The following is a 22870-nucleotide window of genomic DNA, read 5'->3' on the forward strand; positions in this document are numbered from 1 at the left end:
CACAAAAGTCATTATCCTCAGAATATCGTGGATATCTTTACAAATAAAATCATGGCAACCCATCCTGTACTTGATGAGATATAAAAGACAAAAATGTTAACTTGCCAGTGACACTAGAGGGTAAGTCACAGGAACACCAAAGACGCTGCTAGCATGGCGAAAAATAGACATAATGGCTGAACAGCTTCACAAAGAAGACTTTCAAAGTAAATGTTATTGTCATATAATTTAGCTGAACATTTAGACATATATGTTGAGAGCATTCTAGCTTATGACATTTCAACCATGTGATATATTATATGTATAAGATGTATAAATATATTTTATAATTATTTTAAACAGTTAATATTTGATGTCATGTTCCCAGTATCACTCACTATAGTCAACACACACATATTCTGAAATGAACAAGCAGCCCAGGAAGTTGAAGTATAAGATAATATTATTATAACTTTTGTCTGTTTCAGACATTGTTGTCATGAGTAAAGTTAAAAATAAATAGAATTTGGAATATTTACAATACATACAATGTTTCTTTCTTGCTCTGTTGCACTTCATTCAGCAGTCAGCCATTTAAAGACTTAAATTACTTGTATTTGAGATTATTTGAGACTATTTTCAGTACAGAATCTACAAGGCCTTTTAGTTAGAGTCCTGATTGCTTTACTTTCTATTAATCTGCACTACCACCATTATTTTAGATTGCATTGTAAAGTATTATTTACTATTTTCAGCACTGCTCTTTCTGTCCTAATCCTCTGCTTTTCTGCTTTTATCTTGATTCTCCCCTTTCTTTCCATTTGCTGTGGCATCTTTGTGACTGGCTGAGTTTTCCTCTTCCACCTCCTGCTCTCCTTCACTTTCCACCTCATCATCTTCTCCACTGACATCTCCATTTACCTGTCTCTTCTCTTCTACTGCCTCTTTGGTAGCATCCTCTTTTGTTTTGCTCACATTTTCCTCCTGGTTACTGTTTCTACTGCTACTTCTGCTGTTATTGTTCTCTTTTGTCTCATTATCTGACTGAGTCTTCCCTGGGTCATTGCTGTTTTCTTTCTCTTTCTGTTCCTTCCCTGTGTCTACATCATTAACTGGGTCTTTGCTGCTTTCCTGTTTGTTTCCACTGTCTTTATCTTGTGTCTCTTCAATAGTTTTGTCTTGCTTATCGTTCTCACCCCCAGAAGATGAATCCTCTGTCTCTTTTCTGTCCTGAGTCTTATCATTGTTGCTACTGCTGGAGCTCTGCTCCTTCTCCTTCTCTTCAGGTTCCACAGTTGCTTGTCCTTCTTTTTCATTATTTGTCTCCTCATTTTCTTTCTTTTCTTCTCCCTTTATTTGACTATTTGTCTCCTCATTTTCCTTCTTCTCTTCTCCCTCTATCTGACTACTTGTCTCCTCATTTTCCTTCTTTTCTTCTCCCTCTATCTGACTATTCGTATCCTCATTTTCCTTCTTCTTTTCTCCCTCTACTTGACTATTTGTTTCCTCATTTTCCTTCTTTTCTTCTTCCTCTATCTGACTACTCGTATCCTCATTTTCCTTTTTCTTTTCTCCCTCCATTTGACTACTTGTCTCCTCACTTTCCTTCTTCTTTTCTCCCTCTACTTGACTATTTGTCTCTTCATTTTCTTTCATCTCTTCTTTGCTGGCTGAAGTATTGTTTTCAATGGTATTTTCAGCAGAAGTCTCCTCTTTCTCCTCTGCCTTTTCACCATTTTCCTCTGAAGCTTTTGTATCAACGGCTGCAGGTTTCTGAAATGCAAAAATACCACAGAAACAATTTGTAGCTATAATATTTGAACAGGCACACAGTATAATTGGATTGTTTACAATAATTATCTCTATGACCTCCACTTCTCTGAACAAGTGACAGCACTGTTGTGTCATGAGCACTTATAAATCAAGCGGAGTAGAAGCATTACATATATTTCAAGACCTTTTTATATTGCATGTCAATCAATATTCAACAAGTAGTGGAGAAACAACAGATATATGAGCACTCAAACATCCCATGATATTTTAAACAATAGGTCATTATGTTGATGAAGGTATGTATTGAGTATATCATTTTACATCCACATGAGTGATATCAGCATGAATTCTACATCTGAAACGTAAAAAAAAATATGCCTGCTGTGTGCCCTGGTGGCCTAACGTAATATACACCTATAATACTTATTTTTAGAAACATGTCATTGCTTAACCCTGCAATAGTCTATTGTATGTATGTTCATACCTCTTTAGGCTGCTCCATTTGAGGGAATTTGCCCTCAGTGTTTTTGTCATCAGCCTTTGATTCCAGGTCATCTGAGAAATCGAATGAAAACAACATTTTTTTCAGTACACTAATCAAGTAAATGAAATCAGAGAAATGTGAAGACATAATTTAACATAAAGGTGGCTGGTTAATACAGATTAATATAATGTCACCCAGTTATGTACTGTAAAAGATTGCTTTTATTTGTCATTCTCTAATGTAATTTTACTGATTAAATATGCCTTTATGTGCTGACTATTTTATGACCCTAAAACCTGAATCCTTCAGACAAAGCCCATTACATCAGAAATCTATAAACTGTGACAAAACTCCATAAAATATGTCCCACATATAAGTGCATTTTTATTCAGCCTCCAGTAAGTGACTTGTTGAAATTATACAGCTTTTATTTGGCAGCTATTCTCAGCCTTGGACAAACAAGGCACAAGAGTGACATCTGGTGGTAAAAAGGGAAAATACATCCAACAATATATCATGCAAGTAAACAACTTTTCCAGACAATGCAAGTGTGCCAGTAAAAATGTTACAAGCTTACAGGGAAAAGTACATAGTAAAGAAGCTGTAGATCGTGGGCAGATTCAAAACACAAATGTCATAAAAGCAACACTGTCGTTGCCATCATTATTGCCATCACTGCTTTAATCATGCTGATCCCCAGGTGGAGATGGTGAGCTGTCTGTGTTTCCAGTTCATGTCTTCCTTATTCAGTTTGTCTTAGAACAATGAAATTAGGAAATACTATGAAAATGGGATTTTACATTAGACAATGTGAACAACTGCAGATCAATTATACTTCATGTACCATAATTATGTAATGCTTAACCTACCCCACACACAAAAAATACATTACCCAGTCAAGATTCTCTGAGGTTCCCCCCACCAATAGTGATGTTTATCCTTGACACTGCTTTTCAATGTTGAGGTAGACACTCAAAATTGTCGTTAAAAGAAAAAACAAGTGCCAGGTTTTCTTTGTAGTTTGGATAAATCACTGGTTTCTTCAGTTGAGGCTTTTCAGTTTACTAAATTGCTAGCTTTGGTCAAGATTATTTTCCCAATACACAACTGAGGCAGACTGAATGAAGTCATTTAAGCTAGTAGATTGGTAGCAAGGAAAAACAAACATTTTGCACCAGCCTCCAGAGCAAACACCTGTCATCATTTCCTGTCTAAATAGCTGCATAGTGATAGTGTGAATCCTGGTGTTTAAATGGAGACATCATACTGAGACTCAAAAGCGGCCACATACTCATTTCAATTGAAGCAAGGCAAGTTTGTTGGAATGCAAAATTCAGGGTTTTTAATTTTCATGTGAGCATGTGCATCAAAGGCCTTGGAGTAATTAACCCTAAACATCATAAGAGGAATACAACTATACGCTCTGATAAACAACATAATTACACACTTGTTTTGAAACACTGGATGAGACTGAAATTTCCAATCAGAAATAAGCACCAGAAGAGTGGGGAAAGAACAGAACAGTGTAATTAATGTCTTTAATATTAGTTTCCCTTTTTCCACATACCAGTTAAAGAAGAAAAATGACTCTGGTAGAGATTAGAAGAGTTTACAGAGACATTTAATGCATTTCAAATGCAAAACTGATTGAAGTTTAGCTATGGTGGAAGATGAAACGTTATGGTAATAATAACAGACCACTTTAAGAATATTTTATGGAAATCGCCTGCATTCATTAACAGCGAGGGCCAAAACGATTGAGTGTAAGCAGTAAGCAGTGGATGAGCCGCTACGATTCTAAACATCTTAACATGATTTGAGGATGAGGCACAGGCACATGAAAATGCTAAATCAAATTAAATGTAATATTTAGAATCTCCTCTCTTCCTGCTCATCATTAAATCCAGTAGATTTGGGTTCTGGCATTGCAAAGAAATGGGCAGTTTTGTGTCTGTGCTTCCTGCAAGTGTGTCTGTTGCAGTTTTTCTTCATAATCAGCCCAAAACACACACAAATTCCTTTCACTTATATGCCATTGGCACACACACACACACACACGCACACAGACAGAACACACCCACATTTCAAAAGTAATGCGACATCTCATCCGTCAGTGTGAGGTAAAACAAGGATGCAACAGTAAGTGAATATAATTGCTCATATAAATGGCTCTTGCTGCCATTCTTATGAAAGGTAAAGTTATAAATGACTGTTGTTCTGCAGAAATGTAATAAAACACAACTGAAGATGAAGTGATAGCAGGTAGTAAACTACAATAATCTCCCACTCCTCAAAAAGAAAACCCCATCTCTCTTCACACACACACACACACACACACACACACACACACACACACACACACACACACACACACACACACACACACACACACATTCTGCCTTACTGCTCCCAGATTTTAGTTTTAGGGGACAGGCTTGTAAGAAAAATATCTGGACTTGTGATCTCCATCTCTCCACTTCCTTCACTAACATTGTGGTACATTGCTTTGATTTGTGCTTTTATTTGATGTGCCCATCCAATTCTAATACATTGGGGAAATGCAGCGTGCAGTTTGCATCAGGTAACATAATGTAAATATCATTCCATTACATATTTATGGATTATTCAGCGTAATTAATAAAACAATAATATGTATCACAGCAGAAACAACCCCCTGTGGTTCCTGGTGCTCAGCCAAACATGAACCTGAACTATACTGTCAACAAACTGCCAAAGCACTCTTTTTTCTGTAGTGTATGCAAACATGTACATCTCATCTCTCCTACAGGATAACCAATGTTTGTTTATTTGGAAAATCTCCTTGCCTTGTTTTTGCAGAACTTTCTCAATACATTTACACAGAGGAGAGAGTTAGAGAATGAACCAACATGTAAGTAAAGCATTCCCTTGATTGGACAGTATATTTTATCATTAGAATTTTCATTTTGTGACATTTAACTCTGACATGACAGGATGTGATGCACATTACATCTGTAATTTCCTCCATTGCAAAGCTGGAGCCTAGAAGAGACTTGCAAAGTCTAATATCATTTTTAAAAGCTTTTCTGCTTCTTTGTGGAGCATTAGGGAGAACAGCCATACAGTTCAAGTTCCTGACTCATCAGGAAATCTGTAACAGACCAGAACTGGCATACATTTTCCTTTTCCTCGCAAATGGACTCCACAAAAATGTTTATTGAGAATGTATGTTGCTTTTAAAAGCTGTGATACAACTAAGCTGGAGAAACCCACACAAGCCAAATCAGCAGATTAGCTCCACAATGTTAAATGAACTCTCAAGTCTTGATGTTCTACTTAATATACATCACTCTGCATAACACCCCCTGTGCATCACCATACAGTATACAGTATATTGCTTATTTACACCTACTGTAGCTGATCTGCCCCACTCAGCACATGGCTGAGTTATGTGGTGTGTAAAACAACATGGGTGGTAACTCTGACTGGTAATTATGAAATGTTGCCACTCAGCAAGTGTGCTCCAGTCACTGACCAGGGTCTTGTTAAAAGCATTTAATGACCGTATGGCCTTCATCCATGAGAGAAACCCAGTTGCTATTGAGTTTATAGTGATGTGACACATACTGTAGAGGGGGGGAAAATCAAACTGCTCCACAGGAAATATAATAACTGGAAAATTTGCTGTTCCATCTGTTTCTGTCATTCTCTCACTCACTCTCTCTCTTCTCTCTCTCTCTCTCTCTCTCTCTCACACACACACACACACACACACACACACACACACACACACACACACACACACACACACACACACACACACACACACACACACACACACACACAGTTAAATAGTTCAATATTTTAATAATTCATGGAGTTGTTGTCTCTCACTTTTCTGCCTGAAACCTGACCATGCAGTGTCTTCATTATATTAAAATGAGATTTTTTCTAATTTATCTACATAACAAAGTGTAATTGAATTGCATGCTTAAAAAGCAATATTTTGATAAGTATTATAATGTCTTATTGACCATTAAGTTCAGTGTCATTCACTATGCTTGGCTATTTGATTTTGGAAAGGAACCTCTAACACAATAATTCTAATGTAGGTCACTGTAAATAGCCCTTATGTCTCCTAATTCAAGTTCTATTAACACAAGCGGAGCCCTCTGTTAAATAGTTACTCTTCTCATTGATCATCTAAACTCTGCATTGCAACAATATTATCTTTTGCAATAAGTTATCTTTGCTCCCTTAAACTGGCAAATGAACATTTAAAAATGCAACATTTAAAAATGTGTGAGCCACTGTACTAAAAGTAATGAACACAAACCATTTTGCTTTGGCAGTACATCAGCTTCAGATGGCCCGCTTAAAGCCCACCTCTGACATATGATGTAAACTTTAGATCTCCACAAACGCAAGATATTTCCTCTTGCCATTTGGATTGTACTGTATGTCAAAACTGTTCCAGTGTTTCAGGCAGATACAAACCCTGCAGATGCTGATGCTACTATCACAACTACTGTGCGTCTGTGGGCTCAGCCTCAAAAAGAAATAAAACATGCAACGTGGGGTAGATTACAAGTGACAGACATTAAGAAAATGTATGTCAGTGAAAGTGTCACATGGTACCCTAACCCTATACTTTGTCTGTCACAGCTGAAACACTTGTTAACAGATTAATGTAGCAGATTAGTACAGCTACCCTGCTCTTTAATCCAGTAATCCTGCATCAAAGGTTCATGAAGAAACTTTTTCTGCTGTCGTGAAAAGGAAAGGCATAATGAAGGAGGGATAGGGAAAGATGGCTATATTGTCTGAAATGTGACATATGGGTATCCACGTACAGTAACACACACGTATATTTTAATCACGGTCAACAAAAAACCACAATTTCTAAGAACTCTGCCAGAGAAAAAAATTAAAACTTCTTTTAAATATTGCCATCTCTCATCCTTTGCCGCTGAGCCTCTTTTTTTTGACACAGGCACACGATTTAAAACACACAACCTCTTTGTGTACATGTCTCCTGCCTGACGTTGTTTTGAACCCTATTTCACTCTGACAGGCATTATAGATACATATGCTAACAGGGATAATTCCCCAAGGCAGCATCACATTTTATGACACCAGAGGCAGAGGGCTGATCTGGCTGGAAGTCTTGTGTAAGTGAGAAGGCACACACGTGAACATGAAAACACATACACACACATACACATACACACACACACACACACACACACACACACACACGCACACACACACACACACACACACACACACACACACACACACACACACACACACACACACACAAATGCTCACACATGCAAAAGTATTCCTTCTATCACATTCAAGTTGCTAATAATACCCAGAATGTTTCAATTTGGATTTTTTAAATGACTTTTTAGAAAAAAATCCTTAAATTCAGACTTCCTTGACTTGGAATCAAAGTCCCTTTGAGGGATGGACTTAATGTGGATCTGTCATGTAGCACGAATTGAATTGGCTCCTGCTGAATTGAAAGATGGAGCCTAGCACATGAAAAGGAGGCAGAAGGCTATTCAATACATCAGGTTCTGAGTGGATGCCCTTGTGGTTTCAATGCTAGCACTGGGTTACCTGGGTTTTTTCCGGGTTTATTTCCACTTCTTCATATGAATCAAAAGGTAAGATGAACCATAGTCAGATACCGAGACTCCATAACAGAGCAACAAACAAACAAACAAGCCCCAAAACCAAACAAACTATTTGTATGGAATAAAGCAAAGGAGAAAGACCGTAGTAATATGTACTATTAACTAGTGTCATTTTTAATGCAGATTTAAAGGGTTTGTAACTGAATCAGTCTTTTTTTTAAAAAAAACGAATCACTAGTTTTCAAGCTTGAATGATTTGCCAGAGCAAAACTAGAGTTGATATGTGGAAACAAGATCTGAAAAGATAAATCAATAACCATACACACCATTCCATCAGCTACTGATATGTAATTATTGTAATCCTGGCTATCATCCACTGCAGTCATTGCAGTGTGCAAATCTACAACCATTAGTACAAAAACATGCGTGCACCACGTCATTTTATATGCTGATTTAGCCTAGGGAGCAATTGTTCAATTTAGTCAAATGATTGCTGCAACATGCTCATCTGTGCCAAAACTAACACTGCACTGCTACATTTATGTCATACCGTATATATAAGTAATTATAGTAGTGGCTGAATTATCACCTAAAGGAGGACAATTTCCTTATTTTAACCAATGGCAATCATATTAAGGACAGACCTGAGAAGCACACACTCACAATCAAAAAGCCTCCTAGGCTACAGTAGCATGCCCCTTCATTAATGCGTGCATGGAAGCATGTACACGTAATCAGTGGACACATTTCCCATTCTGTTGATAGACCCCCTTCCTCTCCCTCCTGTTGTTCTTTCCCTCGCTCACTGCTTTCCCTCTCTCTCCTCTTGTGCATACCTTTCTGTGTCTCTCTCCTTCTTTGGAGTACCAGGCTCTTTTGTTGGTTTCCAGAGCAGCAATTTGGCCCCAGCAAGGGGCAGAGGCAAGTAAAATTCTGCTTTGATGACTCTAAATGGAGAGATTATCCAAATGAAAGGCAATTATCCAAACCCCACCCATCCCTCTACCCTTCAAAATCTTTTTTCCCTACCAAACACTCACCCTCTACCATCTCAAGCTATTCTTCATATTCACTATTTGATTGCACCTGTACTCTCTTTTCTTCTCCTTCCATATAATACTCTCCTCCCTTCATCATATCATACATTTTATTCCCTCTTCTTTAACCTTCTCATTTATCTTCAACTCGCTTTATATGATATCTTCCCTCACCTGTCAAAACACATCCTTCCCCCTTCTCCTATGTTTTATTCTTCTCCCTTTTCCCATTCCAGCTGCTTGTTTTCCTTCTCCTCATCTTCCTCCTCATCCTTCTTCTTCTTCATCTTCATCTTCTTCTTCTTCATCTACCAACCTGAATACAAGGGCCCTTTAAGAAAGGACACACTGATAATCACCCTATTTCTATTTTGAGGTTAGCAACAACTGCTTATTGGTTAAATCCAAACTGAACATTAATGTGTTTTTATAAGAAACTTGAAATTCTCCCATTTAAAAAGTGCAAACTTTCAGCACAGGGTGAAATGTACAGCAGGCAATGTGTCTTATTGCTTAAGTCTTTTAAACCAAATGTCTTTGTTATGTAGTGAGTTCAAATTCATTCCATGACCTTTGCTGCATGAGTTGTCGCACCACCTCCCCCTTGTCTTTGCTGTCACTCACCACTGTGTTCACTCTAATGAAGCAGAAAAGTCAGAAGCTTTACAATACACCAGACAGAAACTGCTTGAGTTATCCTCTGTCTGGTTCCCAGCAGCTGATAGACAGTGAATAATGGGGACTGGCATGCCGGCACACACAGAGACACACACAAAAAAACTGACCTCCCTGTCACAACAGAGTCAGCACAGAACAGAAGGAGAATCTCAAGTTACGGGGTCATTTGTCTTTTTTCTCATGTCTCTCTCTCTCTTCTGCTTGTTTGTCATGATGTATCTGTCTGTACATTGTTTCATCTCTTTCTCCTCCTCATTTTGTCACAAATACATGTATAATTGCATGACACCTTTATAATAATGTTTTTGTTAATGCTCCCAAGTTGTAGCACACCAGAGATCTGAAGTGTGGGTTTCATGCTGTGTTCTTTCCACAGCCTCTGCCAGTCAGCCAACTTTTTTGGCTGTGTTCCTTCTGGCATTAGAATGGGATGTGTTTACCTCTTACACAGCCAGGGCAGGATTTCCCAAAGGGAAAATAACGGCAAACACATCTCTGTACTGTAGTAAATCACTAAATAGAGGTGATACGAACATCGTGTTCCTGTTGGGAAGCAAAACTGGACAAACATAAACACAACACTAAATTTAGTTGCACTGGGAATGCTAATGGGTACAGAGCTAATTTGTTTTTGATGGGCCAATTGCAAGCTATGGTTTCAGCATTGATTTGCTTTTGAAACACCAAATGGAAGCCAAATTTTAACACCAATTTGCTTTTAGAGAGGCAATTAACAAAAAAGGATAAACATGTCGCTGGGAAACCTCAGCCTACTGTATTTTACACTAAGTCTGTTCAGCACCATGGACAGAGACACACTGTATCTGCCATACAGATACTGCATCAGTTACACTACAGCAAGAAAAACAAGAAAGACATTTTATTTCTTGTAAACATGACAGCATTTGGCAGAAGACTTTGTAGGTCAAATAGTGAAGGGTGCATGAGAATGTGATATGCTCTTCAAGCCATTCAAACGATCTTGTCTAATGCCTGATCTTGTTTTCTGAGCTGTCTCTCTGTTAATTTAATCTTTGGTCAATGTCACCCAAGGGGACCAATAATGCAACATGGTTTTCCATGCCTGTAATATGACATGCCACACAATCTGCTGTACAGAGGATTTTGAGGGTGACATTACAGGTTTCAAATAAACAGGCAGGCACACAATCGCACACACAGACAGATATAAAGGTACACACACACACACAGACACACACACACACACACACACACACACACACATATACAGGCATATTCCTCATTCCTCTCGTTTGATGCAAAATGCCAGCTCCCCTGAACCACAGACACAATTCTCCACGCTCCTTTTGGCTTCTGCTGTCAACTATCCTGCCAGAGGAGAAAACAGGCAACATCTATCATGAGCCACAAGATGACGTGATGTGGTTCATGCCGCAGGAGGAGTTACAATAAGGTCAGCTGCAGTCTGCAGAAAATTAAAATCCCCTTATCTGCAAACTTCTGATCAGAACAAAAATGTTTTCAGTTCTCCCTCAAACTGTCTGACTATACATCACACAATGTATATGCCACATATGGAAAATATCTATTATGGATACAGAGCAAAAAAAAAATCTTAATATTGACAAGAATGCCAGCTGCCAGTGAGCCTTAAAATAAAGTCTAACTGAAAAGACCGGGTTTCAGTAGGACATTAGAATATACTGATGATAAAGCCTGGGAGATGACGTAATGTGTTTCTTGTAATAGTGTTTAATGTCATCATGCTGGACCCTCTTCCAATATTTGCTGCAGAGCAACAGTGCCACTAAGTGGGCATTTTTTAGCACAGCAGGTTACATAAGATTGCAAGGAGCAGGCATTACATCATATGTGTGTGTGTCTTAAAATAATAAATGTACCCAGGCCATATTTTTGACATATTTTGCAGTAAGTGTCTTTAAGAAGGACTATCTAATGTGCGAGGGACTTTTCTTCTGGATTTTGCAAGCAGATACAACCATACATGTATGATTGTATCTGCATGGATACAGCATATGCACTTTATCATGAATTTATAGGCAATAATGCACTCATTCTCCCACTTGCACATACACATATTGCACATATAGACAACTACTAACAGGAAAAAGTTCATTTTGAATAAAGTGCAGCTGATCTCCAAAACGATGGACATACAATCTAGCTTCATTTAGCCAATGAAAGGCTCCTGCTTGAAATTAGTTAGTATAAACACATTCCATATCATGTTTGCTTCTTTATTACCAGAGATGCCGAAGGTCATGCTTTGCCCACTCCTCTTCTTCCTGAGGGTGATGAGTCGGGTCTGAGAGATCTCTCTAATGATGGACGACAGGTGTTCCTTCTTGTTGCCACTGTGGGCTGGAGGAGAGCTCTTGGAGTCTCCATCTCCACTATCACTGCACCGGACCATGGATTTACTCTGTAGTAAGAGGAAGTCTAGTTAAGTTGATGAGAAAGCGACTAACAAAATCCCAAACAGTGAAGGTATAAACAGTATTATAAAATATTGACAATATATAGAAAATATCAGGGCCATCTTCCTATTGAGATAAAGATAATTTTGTCTCTATTTTTTGCGCATCTATTTATCTAAAGCTCATGACCTGGAATTTTAAGTTCTCACAGTTTTGCTTTGAGGTTAAAGACCAAACAAGGTAAGACAGCTGGGGAAATGAGAATTTTATGTTTAAATAACAATCATGTATAAAAACAATAGTCCCTTTACCTCATCATTTAGCAATTTGAAGAATGTGTTTTTTAAGTGTCTTTTTCTAGTCATCTCTAACTTGAATTGAAATAACTTAATGATGTAGAAAAACAAAAACAAGTATATGTTCAAGAGTGTAGAAATAAGAATTTGGATTCAAACTGGTATTATAATGTGTGTCAGCTATGACTGTGTTTATTTATCTGATTTTAGGGTTCATGAAACAATACATATGTATTTAAATAATTCATGAAATTCTTACATTTCCATTTTGCTTTGAGAATCTGTAGATTGGTGGTAGAGAATAAGCTTTCATTCTGTAAACACAAAACAGACAAAATTAATTGTATTTACATAAATACATGACATTACAATACTGATTCGTCAGGACAGTCACATGAAACAACTAGAGAGTACTGTACTCTACTGTACCAGTGGTACCAAACTTTATATAAAAATGAAAAACTTAAAGGTTGATTTATGATTGGGAGGTTTAAACACTGTGCTGTCAAAGGTTACTAATAAAACTGCACTGCTTCTTCTAACCTCATAGGTAATGTAATATGAAAAAGTCTCCTTAAAAAATATAGGTTTAAGATATTTTTTTGCTGCATGTATGTGGATGTGAAATAGTAAATGTTTCAAAATTTCTACATGATTTCACGTAAAAGTAATTTGAACATACACAAAACACTTTTATTCATATGCAGGAAATATTCATCTTTAAAATTAAATTTGGAGCTATGGGGTGTAGCTTTCAGGAGAACTGCAAATACAGGTGTATAAGTATAAAGACATGCCTCATTATAGCATTATGTTTGCATCTAGAAGAGCAAGGACAAAATAACAGAACACCCAAACAACCCTGTAATAAATAAATACTGCCTGGCTTATAATATTTAATGATATTATGAAATGTTATTTATTATCTACTGTAGTTTCTGTGGCGGTGGATAAAAGCACATACAAAAGCTCATTAGTACAGTAGTTTCTATCAAGTTTCCAGCTTTAAGACAACATGTTTTACACCATTATATTTCTTATAGTGTGGTGCCTACCCATTGACCCTCCGTGTCCCTCGAGGTTTGGTGAAGAGCAGGTCACTGTAGGGTAGCTTCTTAAACTTTTCTCTTCCCACAGCCACATACAGTTGACCACTCTCCAGCTGATTCCCATCAGTCACTTGGTGGCCCTCATAAGTGTAGAGACTAGAACAGAGAAACAGAGGCCCCATGGTTTCCATCATGTTTGTACCAGTTTGTCAACACAAGACACTTGTGTTGCTGTAGGTTCTCCCTTTATCACCTCATGGTCATTCATTAAACTAGTTTATCCAATATTAAAAACATATGTATGGGTCAATATACTGTTTCTCTCCAAATATGTTTGTTACATTGCTGACTTGAAGCAGAAGAAAATGTTCTTTCTCATTAAAATACAGATTTTTGAAGCAAGGTGCTGGAAAATTTAATAAGATCATCTGCTATAATGTGAGAACATAGGGTGTCAGTTTGAAGCTTCTATCATGTATTGTTTCTGAGTTACTTGTTCAGATTATGTGTAAAACATACAGTTCATATGTGCAAATAGTGCAGCATTTTTTTAAAAGTTGTACCTTCGCACACCGCCCAGGACTCTCAAACCCATCTTCTCTGTGATCATCTCTAGTATTTTGTCAAACTGGCTCAGCATCCTCTGGTGGATCAGCAATCTCATTGCAGGATTCAAGACATCCCCATTTGCGACCATACTGAGTAAATAAAATACACCTTAGCAAATACTGTGACACTGTGGCAGAATGGTTCCTATTTTCAAGGATCTTCCTATGAGGAATCAGCTGTTTGTGACACCATATGCCACTCACACCACACATTTAATGTCAACAGTTACATTATTATATTATACTCAACAGATACATTCATTAACTGAGGAATAAGCAAATACAGGTGATGCATTCAAATTAAGCTAAAACATTGCAGGTAAAATTATAGCATAGATTGAGATTGTGGCAGAACAGTGTAAAATGTTTGACCTATGAAAGGGGAAAGTGTACTTACAATATTGGACATGGCTCCTTGATTGGTTTCAAGAATCGAGCTGACACAACGATTCGATGCTGTGGTAGTGGTTTAGCCTAGATAATATGAACAAAGAGTGAATCATGTCAAAAGTTGCATATGACAATCATACAGCTGCCCAAAATCACCAATATGGCACACAGGTTTAAGTTTCAATCCACCACAAAAGCCCATGTTTCAACTCACTACACAGAGTCCTCCATCTCTGTATTGTACTGCAACAAATGCAATTAGCCATGTTTGCAGGTGTGATGCCATTATGTGAGGTTGGACAGGGTGCCTCCACAGTCGCAGATGGAAGGGGGTTGTCACCCGTGATTCACTATGTATGAAATGTACAAGAACTTGTTAGCTTGTTAGTGTCCAGTTGGGATTTAAGGACGGGTCTTTTTCCAACTGGTGACTCAGAACAACAGCTGCGCATACTTTAGGGACTTTTACTTCAGGGATTAACGCTAACACTGGAGTCTAGACTGATAGTCTAGTTGGTGTGGACAACACTTAAGCAACCTGCACCTGTTATATACGTATGGCTGCCCATAAATTTCAATAAATGGCACAAAAAACAAGATTCTGTTAAATCAAAAGCTTTTACCCCTACAGGCAAAAAAAAGAGCTATTGTACTGGCTAAATTCATCTATGCCATCTCTATGACAGCAAAAGAATGAGACCTATGTAGTATTATGAGATTGTAGTGCTGCAAAGAGGGTACTCTACAGGTCCAGTCCCATGACACCTGGCAACCCACAGTGACACAGGGACTTAGATTTAGATCCAATGACAGACACATACTGTATAAGGTAGGCGTTTTATTAAAAGTCCTCTGGGGTCTTTGCATGCACCATGGCAACAGAGGTGTAAAGGTTAGAAGTAAAAGTTAAAAAAACAAACAAACAAAACTACTTAAAACAAAAGGTGTAGTACATGATCAGAGGTAGCCCAATAAAAAAAAGTTGAGACATACTGACATACAGTCACTAGAGACACACTCTTGAGTTGCAGCCCTGTGTGTTTGGCTAAAAGCAGTGTAAATAGCACAATCGTGACAAAACATCTAAAATGGAAGGACATTTAAATAATTGCTTACATAATAAAAATCTCCAAAAATACTTGTTAAAAGTGTATTATGCTTCTTTTAAAACCATTTGCCTTTTATGTACAGTATAAACCATAGAGACTGCCATAAACCACAACACTAGTAACCAATCCCAGCTGGAAACAAACAGAAACAAGAAAGACAAGGTAGCCTATAGATCAGTCTTTAGGGACCCATTAGATGAACTAGATTTGTTTTTCTATTGACACTAAATTTCATTCAGATGTTCTCTAATAATACAGTGGGGAGAAAACTCCCCTCAGCTTAGTGTCTCTTCGTGTTAACCAAGAATCTCTGCCTCTCTTGGTGTCCTTTCTGTTAGTGCAACACCTATAGATCCCATAAGCCAAAGATCAAACATATATTGGTTATCAGGAAACCAAATGCAGACTTTACAACCGCTCATTGCTCAGTCCAATTTTCACTTTGCATAAATACTCAGACTAACATCATTGTTTTCTCATACCAGCAGGGTGAAGCACTGCTTGAAGTCGGCTCTCTCAAGCCCATCCAACCAAAACAGAGCAAAAAAAGCAAATTACTGAAAGGAAAGTGTAACGACAACAGAAGATTAAGTGTAAGAAAAAAAGGCTTTGGGCAGGGACCAGCATCAGAGAGTGAATTTTGATCTATGAGCCAAATAGAGAACAGTTCTAAAACTTCCTATAATACTATGTTATATTCTAAATCAGTACAGACAAGAAACTAACCTGCCAACCATCCAGCCAGCAAAGAGTTCTTATCATTAATTGACACAATCAGGCAGGTTAAGTAGGGTACTGAGGGGGAAGCAGGGCCCTTGTATACTAGATTGGCTCTTTTAATGCTCATAGGTAATCACAGCAGCAAAAAACAAGCCCCCAAGGGTTATCTGTGATGAATAAGCTTTTTGCTAGCAGGTGATAAGACCAAAACAAGGACACAGAGAGAAAATCCTGGTTCTCTCTCTTTTTTATAATTAACATGTTACAGTGGACAGAGGCAGAGCACATAACCAGTGCTTCTGAGGATCTGGCCACAAGGGAGAAGACAAAGCCCTGTCAGACCTTGTGTGACCTATTGATTATGATTAGCATGTTACAATTTTGCACCTATATTTTTGCCACATTGTTTTAAAACTGATCTGACACTGTCATTCAAATTATTTAATGAAGAGCAAAGTTATAGCTGGTGCCCAAAAACATCTATTAAAAAAAGAAACACAATTATACAAATGCATTTCACACTTGAATATTGTGCATTCCATGCAGTGTGTTTAAGATAACCTTAAGGGGAAAAAAACTCTCATTTGGAAAGAGGACCTGCAGTTGACTTTCAAAATAGATGAGCATGTGGGCTCCCTGACTTTAAGCCGCTCTAGATTCGGCTGTGACTTCATAGCTGGTGATTAAAGATGCATTGAAAGTAGGGATGATTATGATCCATAAATCAATAATGCATGGCCATTGAGACAACAACAAAGTAATTCTTCACAGAGAACAATAGAGAAGATTGCTAAACATTACACCTTGCTTAAATGATCTTTCTCAAACCTTTACACTGTGGTTGGGGGCAGGAGTGCGGAGCTGATGTTCCAAATCCTCATGTATCTTGCATTTAGTGGCAGTTTCAAATGTTGACACGTTGGACTGAGTAAGGATATTGTAACAGAATCCCTACCTTGAAAACATGGCTGGTGAAAGGTGTCATTAATCTCTAAAACTAAATATAATTTAGGCAATTCGCTTAAGCTCCTCATTCTTATGTGGCTACTGAACTTTTTTTGTGGTTGAAAAAGATATAGCACTGTATTTGCGTCATGCACCTGTCACTAGCTCACTATGAAGACATCCAGTCCACAGTGAGTTAGACAGCAAATTAGAAGGCGAAATATCACATCCCTGTCCAATCAGGTGAGGCTGGTGCCTTTCACTGCAGAACCAAAGGACTAGTTCTAGTAAATTATATTTGTAAAATGCCAATACCAGGAAAAGCTATTAGTAGGTGTACCTTCATGAAAAGCCACAGCTTGACTGGATACATGCTGCAAAGTGAACTCTGCAATTAAAACTCACCTCTAGATCATTTCTCTTGTTACAGTCACCCAGTTCAGGCTGAGACATTGTATAGGAGCTTGCTTTTTCTGACTTACTGACAAACTGCAAAAAGCCTTAATAACATTCATTACATTTGCCTTACCTGCATTGGAAGAGTCTGCAACATCCTCTTCCTTCTAGAGCCAATCTCCAGATAACTACAGAAAACAAAACATAAAGTGAAGTGAGCCTAAGTTCATACATACAACACTCACTCATAAATATTACTATGACATCTCATCAGTTAGGGATGTGAGTGTGCTGATACTCATTAACTTTTAGTGGGAGATAATTACCATCCTTCTCCATTCCCTGATTATATTTTTATAATGTAATGATAATATACAACCATGCAGTAAAAAGTGATACAGTATCTGCCTTTTGTCTAAGCACTGTTCAATTAAAGCAGAGTACGTAGCTTGACATTATGCATAATAAGTGAAAACACACAGGTAAAATGGCTTGTTAGTGGATTACATTTGACTACTTTTAGGTCACCCTGTACCACAGCTCCTGTATAGAAAACATTTTCCACACAGTTCCGCAGGAGAACAATAGTGTGGTGTACAGGAAGAGGCATGACTATGGAAGTGCAGAATCTGTTTTATTAGTACTGCAGTAGAGGATGTATGCAGTACTTACGTCATGCTTATACACCAGGAGTAAAGTGACAGCTCAAAAACTTCATGGTTCCCGAATACCTGCTAACTTAATTGCTTCACGCTGTCTTCTATGAATAACTTGCTGCACAAATCTCATTATCTGTGGTATAAGTCCACTTATTTTTAGGCCAGGTCACAGCCCACTTCTTTGTTGATCTCATCTGCCTCACGCTGTGACTCAGCACGGTTGTAAAGCTGTTGTGACACATAAACTTTAAGACTATGACTCAGAATGGTGCTCACATTTCACAATTATTCACATTTCTATTATGTAGGCAAATATTTATAACTGTAAGGACACATTATGGAACCTAGTTTGAGTGTTCTGCCTACTGCTGTGAAAAGTAAAAGTATGTAAAGTCTAATTAAAAGTTAACAAGTGAACATCCTTTCCAAGTGATGCAAATCACCCAGTGTTGCATTTAAAAATGTAATTAGTCTGTATAACAACACATAATTGCCTGTTCTATCTGATATGGGCTGAACTAGTAGGCATAGTCTTACTCCAGCTTTTTAAATCTTTCTCTCCCAGCAGCGACGTACTGCTCCCCGCTCTGTAGACTCTCCAAACAGTCCACCTTGTGGCCCCCTCGCGGTGTGTAGATGTTTCTCACCGCTCCAAACGGCGCCTGGATCCCTCCGGTCACCTCTCTCAGCAAAGTCTCAAAGTTGCACACTCTCTTTTGGTTAATCACTATCCGGCGAGCATTGTAGTATGGGTCACCGTTGCGGAACATGAAAACGCTCTTCACAACTGGCTGTGACCGAAAGTTTGGCTTTTCCGAGCTCATCGTTGTGCGTAAAAGTTAAAAAAGGGGTGCGTGACGGCAAATGAGCGATCTTTGTTAAAATAAAGTCACAGCAGGTTGATCCTAAAGAAAGGCTTATACGCCATTATAATGACATTACAGCAGGTCCATCCTGGCAAAACGTTAAAGGTCGAGAGGAGCTGTGAGTAGAGCGCGGCACACCGTTCTTCATTAGGGACAGATATGCATCCAGTGCAAACGGCTACTTACAGATTAAGGAAAAGGTTGTTTAATTAAAACAAGACCACATGCATGAAACAGCTGATGTGTATCTGCGTACAAATATCAACTACCTATACTTTTTTGCAGAATGTCAATCCGCCACAGAGGAAGTCGCCGCTGCGTGTGCACCGGTATGCTGCAGGTGAGGTGATGTTAAAAGCCATACAGGTCTCTGTAGTTTCCCCACGATGTAGGCTGGGTATCATGAGAGTTCATCTGTTGGGATGTATCTATGGGAACACACTCTCACCGAGTGCCAGGGGCCTCACAATCAGGACAACGGATAGTCAATCATTAGCTGATGAGCAGCAACACACTTATTTAACAAAATACACAATTCGAAGTGTGTAACGAACATTACCAAATATGCACGAGTAGCTCTGTGCGCAGAGTGAAAAAGAGGACAAATTTGTAAAAATTTAGACGTTTAAAATCCAGCAACAGCTGTGTGATAGCTAAAGATAATTGGGCATCAGGAGACCAATTGGAAACCCGGGTTGCCAGTGACATCCCAAAAGTAGGACAAAAAACATGTTTGTTTTGTGTACTATAACTGTGTTGCTCAACAACGGGAAGATGTGTACTCTATGTCCTTTAGCTCATTATTGCGAAGTGGGACATTTCCTGTTGCATCGATTACAAGACAGTGGAATTCACAATATAAATATCTCGTTTAACTAGTTATTGTTTTATTCAGATTCGTGGGTGTAAATGCATGTAAATATTTTATCATCAGATGAAACCATAAAATGTCGTGATTGATTGATTGATTGATACCATAAAACGATACTGGGACGTATCTACAACATTCTGCCGTTTAAATTGTGTGATTTTTAATTTTATTTATGTATTTAGTCTATTCTCTTTTGCCAGCAGCTGTATGGTGCCAGTGCAGCTAATAATCACCAATAACCTCTTCTTACTCCTTCACCTTTTTTTCATCATGAGATCTTTCGTCAGCAGCAATCAGCAGCAACATTGTTGTGTTGGAGAGTGTTGGACGGTGTGCCACAAATAAGGTCAGTCAGGGCCAAAAGCCCCAAATAAATAGTAGGCTACTGCATATATGTAATGTATATAAAAGACTATTAAAAAAAAGACAAGTCAAGTCCATCGGACTGAGGAAGGTTGGCAGCTGGCTTGTGCGAAACAGCTCTATCACAAATAATAGTGTCTTCCATACAGGCCAGCTGCATCCTGTGTTGTATTATTTCTTTAGATGCAATTCTTTCTTGACGCCACCTGATGGTGCTATAGTTATGTGGATCAAGAATCAGAAAATTGTTTAGCTGGGGAACAGCCACATAACATCTGAATAATAATCTAACATTACAAATGAAAAAAATACAGGAGCAAACTGATAAATAAATTGTAATCATACTTTAAAAGATGATTATGAATTACTGGATTTAACACAGACATACTGTTGATCAAGGTGAATATATGTTCTACTGTTATTATGTTATAGTGTTCTGGTCTTTTGACAGTAGAGAGTGAGATAAAACATGGAGATGTAGAAGTCAATAGCTTCTGTATCCTTTTGAGGAATTAGCTATAATTGTACAGTAATACAATGTAAGTTTTCTGGATGATTTTTAAATGACATTGATGAACATCTGAGCACAGTTAATATAGGAAAGAATATGTCCTCACTATGATCCAGTAACACTTTACCAACACCTCTTCTGACATGGGTAAATCAAATGTTTGAATGTGACTCAGGCATCTGGGGTGTTGTTATGGCGATAACTTTATGATAACACAATGATGACATGATGTTTTTCAAAGATAGACTTCTTTACTTAGAGTGTAGCGCCTTTGCTGTGTCAGTGGAGGGCAGTGTGTAACAAATAACAAGCCAAACTGTATCAACACATATTAAAGTTTTTAAGCAGCCTTCTAATTTTCACCAGTGAATTTACATTTCTTGTAAATTAAGAAAGTTGTCTTGTTCTGGTCCTTCTCATGTTTTTCATATACATTCTCAGCATTATATTGGTGTCTCCACAGGAAATCATGTAGACAGTGTGACAAGTTGTGGTTGCTTCTTCTATTCACCCTGTTTGTCCAAAACTTATTCTCACAGACGTAGTATTTCTCAGACTGTGGGATACAAGCCTATGTATAGCCAGTTCTGTGAAACTAGAGCTAATGGTCATCTATTTGAATGTCTATGTTTTATTCAGAGAATATCCTCATTGCACCATCACTCAAATGATGCATACTTTTATATTTATCTACAAACATACATCACATAATGTATAAATATTTGTTGATTTTCAGTATTTGCAGAGCCAAAGATATTTCCATTAATGCCACTGGTTGGTTGCTGATTGTGTGCATCCTCTTTGACACAATGCCAAGACAAAAACAATATCACATAGAGTGCAGTGCACTTCCAAATAAGAAAATCCCATTTCCTTCTACCTTTCCTTGTGTATCTTTCAGTTTCAACGTCAGCAGCAAGACATGAAATTATACATAATAGCTGTTGTTTATTGGATGTGATAATGGCACCTTTTTAAACCCTATCCTCGCATGGCTAAAATTGTTTTGCAATTGCTCTTGCTTGACAACATTTGGAAACCACCCAGGAAAGATCTGTCATAGTCTTTCACCTGTGTCAAGGTTGTTCAGTGTCAGCTGGAGGCAAAATTAAAAAATAAACAAAACAAACGTTTTACTGACACAAACATTAGTCGTATAGTAACACATTCAACAGGTCAGGTCAATTCATTCTCTCAGCTTAAAGCTAATGTAATATTTTCAGCTCCTTGTCTTGTCTATGAAAGCTGTTTTGTTTCAACCTTAGAGACTTGCAGAGTGGGTAATCACCATTAATGTGATTAACTGATTAATGCATTTAAAAACAACAACAACAACTATAAACAGGAAGACAGTTTGAAACAAATCTGTATTTTTGCTGCTGTTGTCAGCTGCAGATTATTATAGAACACTGTAAGCATACAGTATGAGACACACAGTGTGGTCATTTGTGCTTGGTCAGGTATGAAATAGGGGAAGAATAAAGAAGATGACACATACATTTTATCCACAAACCTAAAATAATTCTGTCTTTTCCTCTCTTAAGAGTCAGATAAATAATCTATAATAAGAAATGGTGAACGAGCCTATATTTAGGACACTACTCCTACACACACAACAGGAGGCTTGACTTCCATGTTCAAATGACTATGACTGGTTGCTTAGTGAGTAAACCTTGGATAAATACCTAATTCAAAAGAGATGGTCTGACCACCCATTGATTATATAAGATGTCTATGTATCCCAAAGTATTTTAGATAGTAATCAACCCTAAATGTTGTCTGCTACGGTTATTGGGTCCTCTGTGTGTGTGTGTGGATTGTCCCTAAGACAATGTGTGTTGACTCTTTGGTTACTGTAATGAACACTCTTGATTCAGGGTCATGCTGACCAATTTTGAAAAACCCCACAACAATTATAGGCACTCCATGCTATGTTAGGGCTGTGCTTACTTTTCTCAATTTGTGCTTTTATTTGTTTGGATTGAAGATGTTACTTGCATATAGATTGGTTTGGAGGCCAGACTACCAATGTGCCATTTTAGATTATTGAGTGATGGATCATTGATGTTAAGCTTTCAGGAGATTTAAAGAG

At 37.9% G+C, this 22870-nt stretch overlaps 1 protein-coding gene across 1 annotated transcript; it reads right to left on the reverse strand.

The window, feature by feature from the left end:
• Positions 1-750: 750 nt before the first annotated feature.
• On the reverse strand, positions 751-18991 carry LOC128366844 (doublecortin domain-containing protein 2-like). Its single transcript, XM_053327611.1, has 9 exons — positions 18705-18991; positions 17642-17696; positions 14346-14422; positions 13904-14038; positions 13347-13496; positions 12551-12605; positions 11823-12000; positions 2237-2307; positions 751-1752 (listed from the first exon to the last, which is right to left on the reverse strand). Exons 1-9 carry the CDS (start codon positions 18989-18991, stop codon positions 751-753), a joined length of 2010 nt encoding a protein of 669 aa, XP_053183586.1.
• Positions 18992-22870: the final 3879 nt, after the last annotated feature.

This window comes from Scomber japonicus, chromosome 10 (genome assembly GCF_027409825.1).
Source record: "Scomber japonicus isolate fScoJap1 chromosome 10, fScoJap1.pri, whole genome shotgun sequence".
Lineage (NCBI taxonomy): Eukaryota > Metazoa > Chordata > Actinopteri > Scombriformes > Scombridae > Scomber > Scomber japonicus.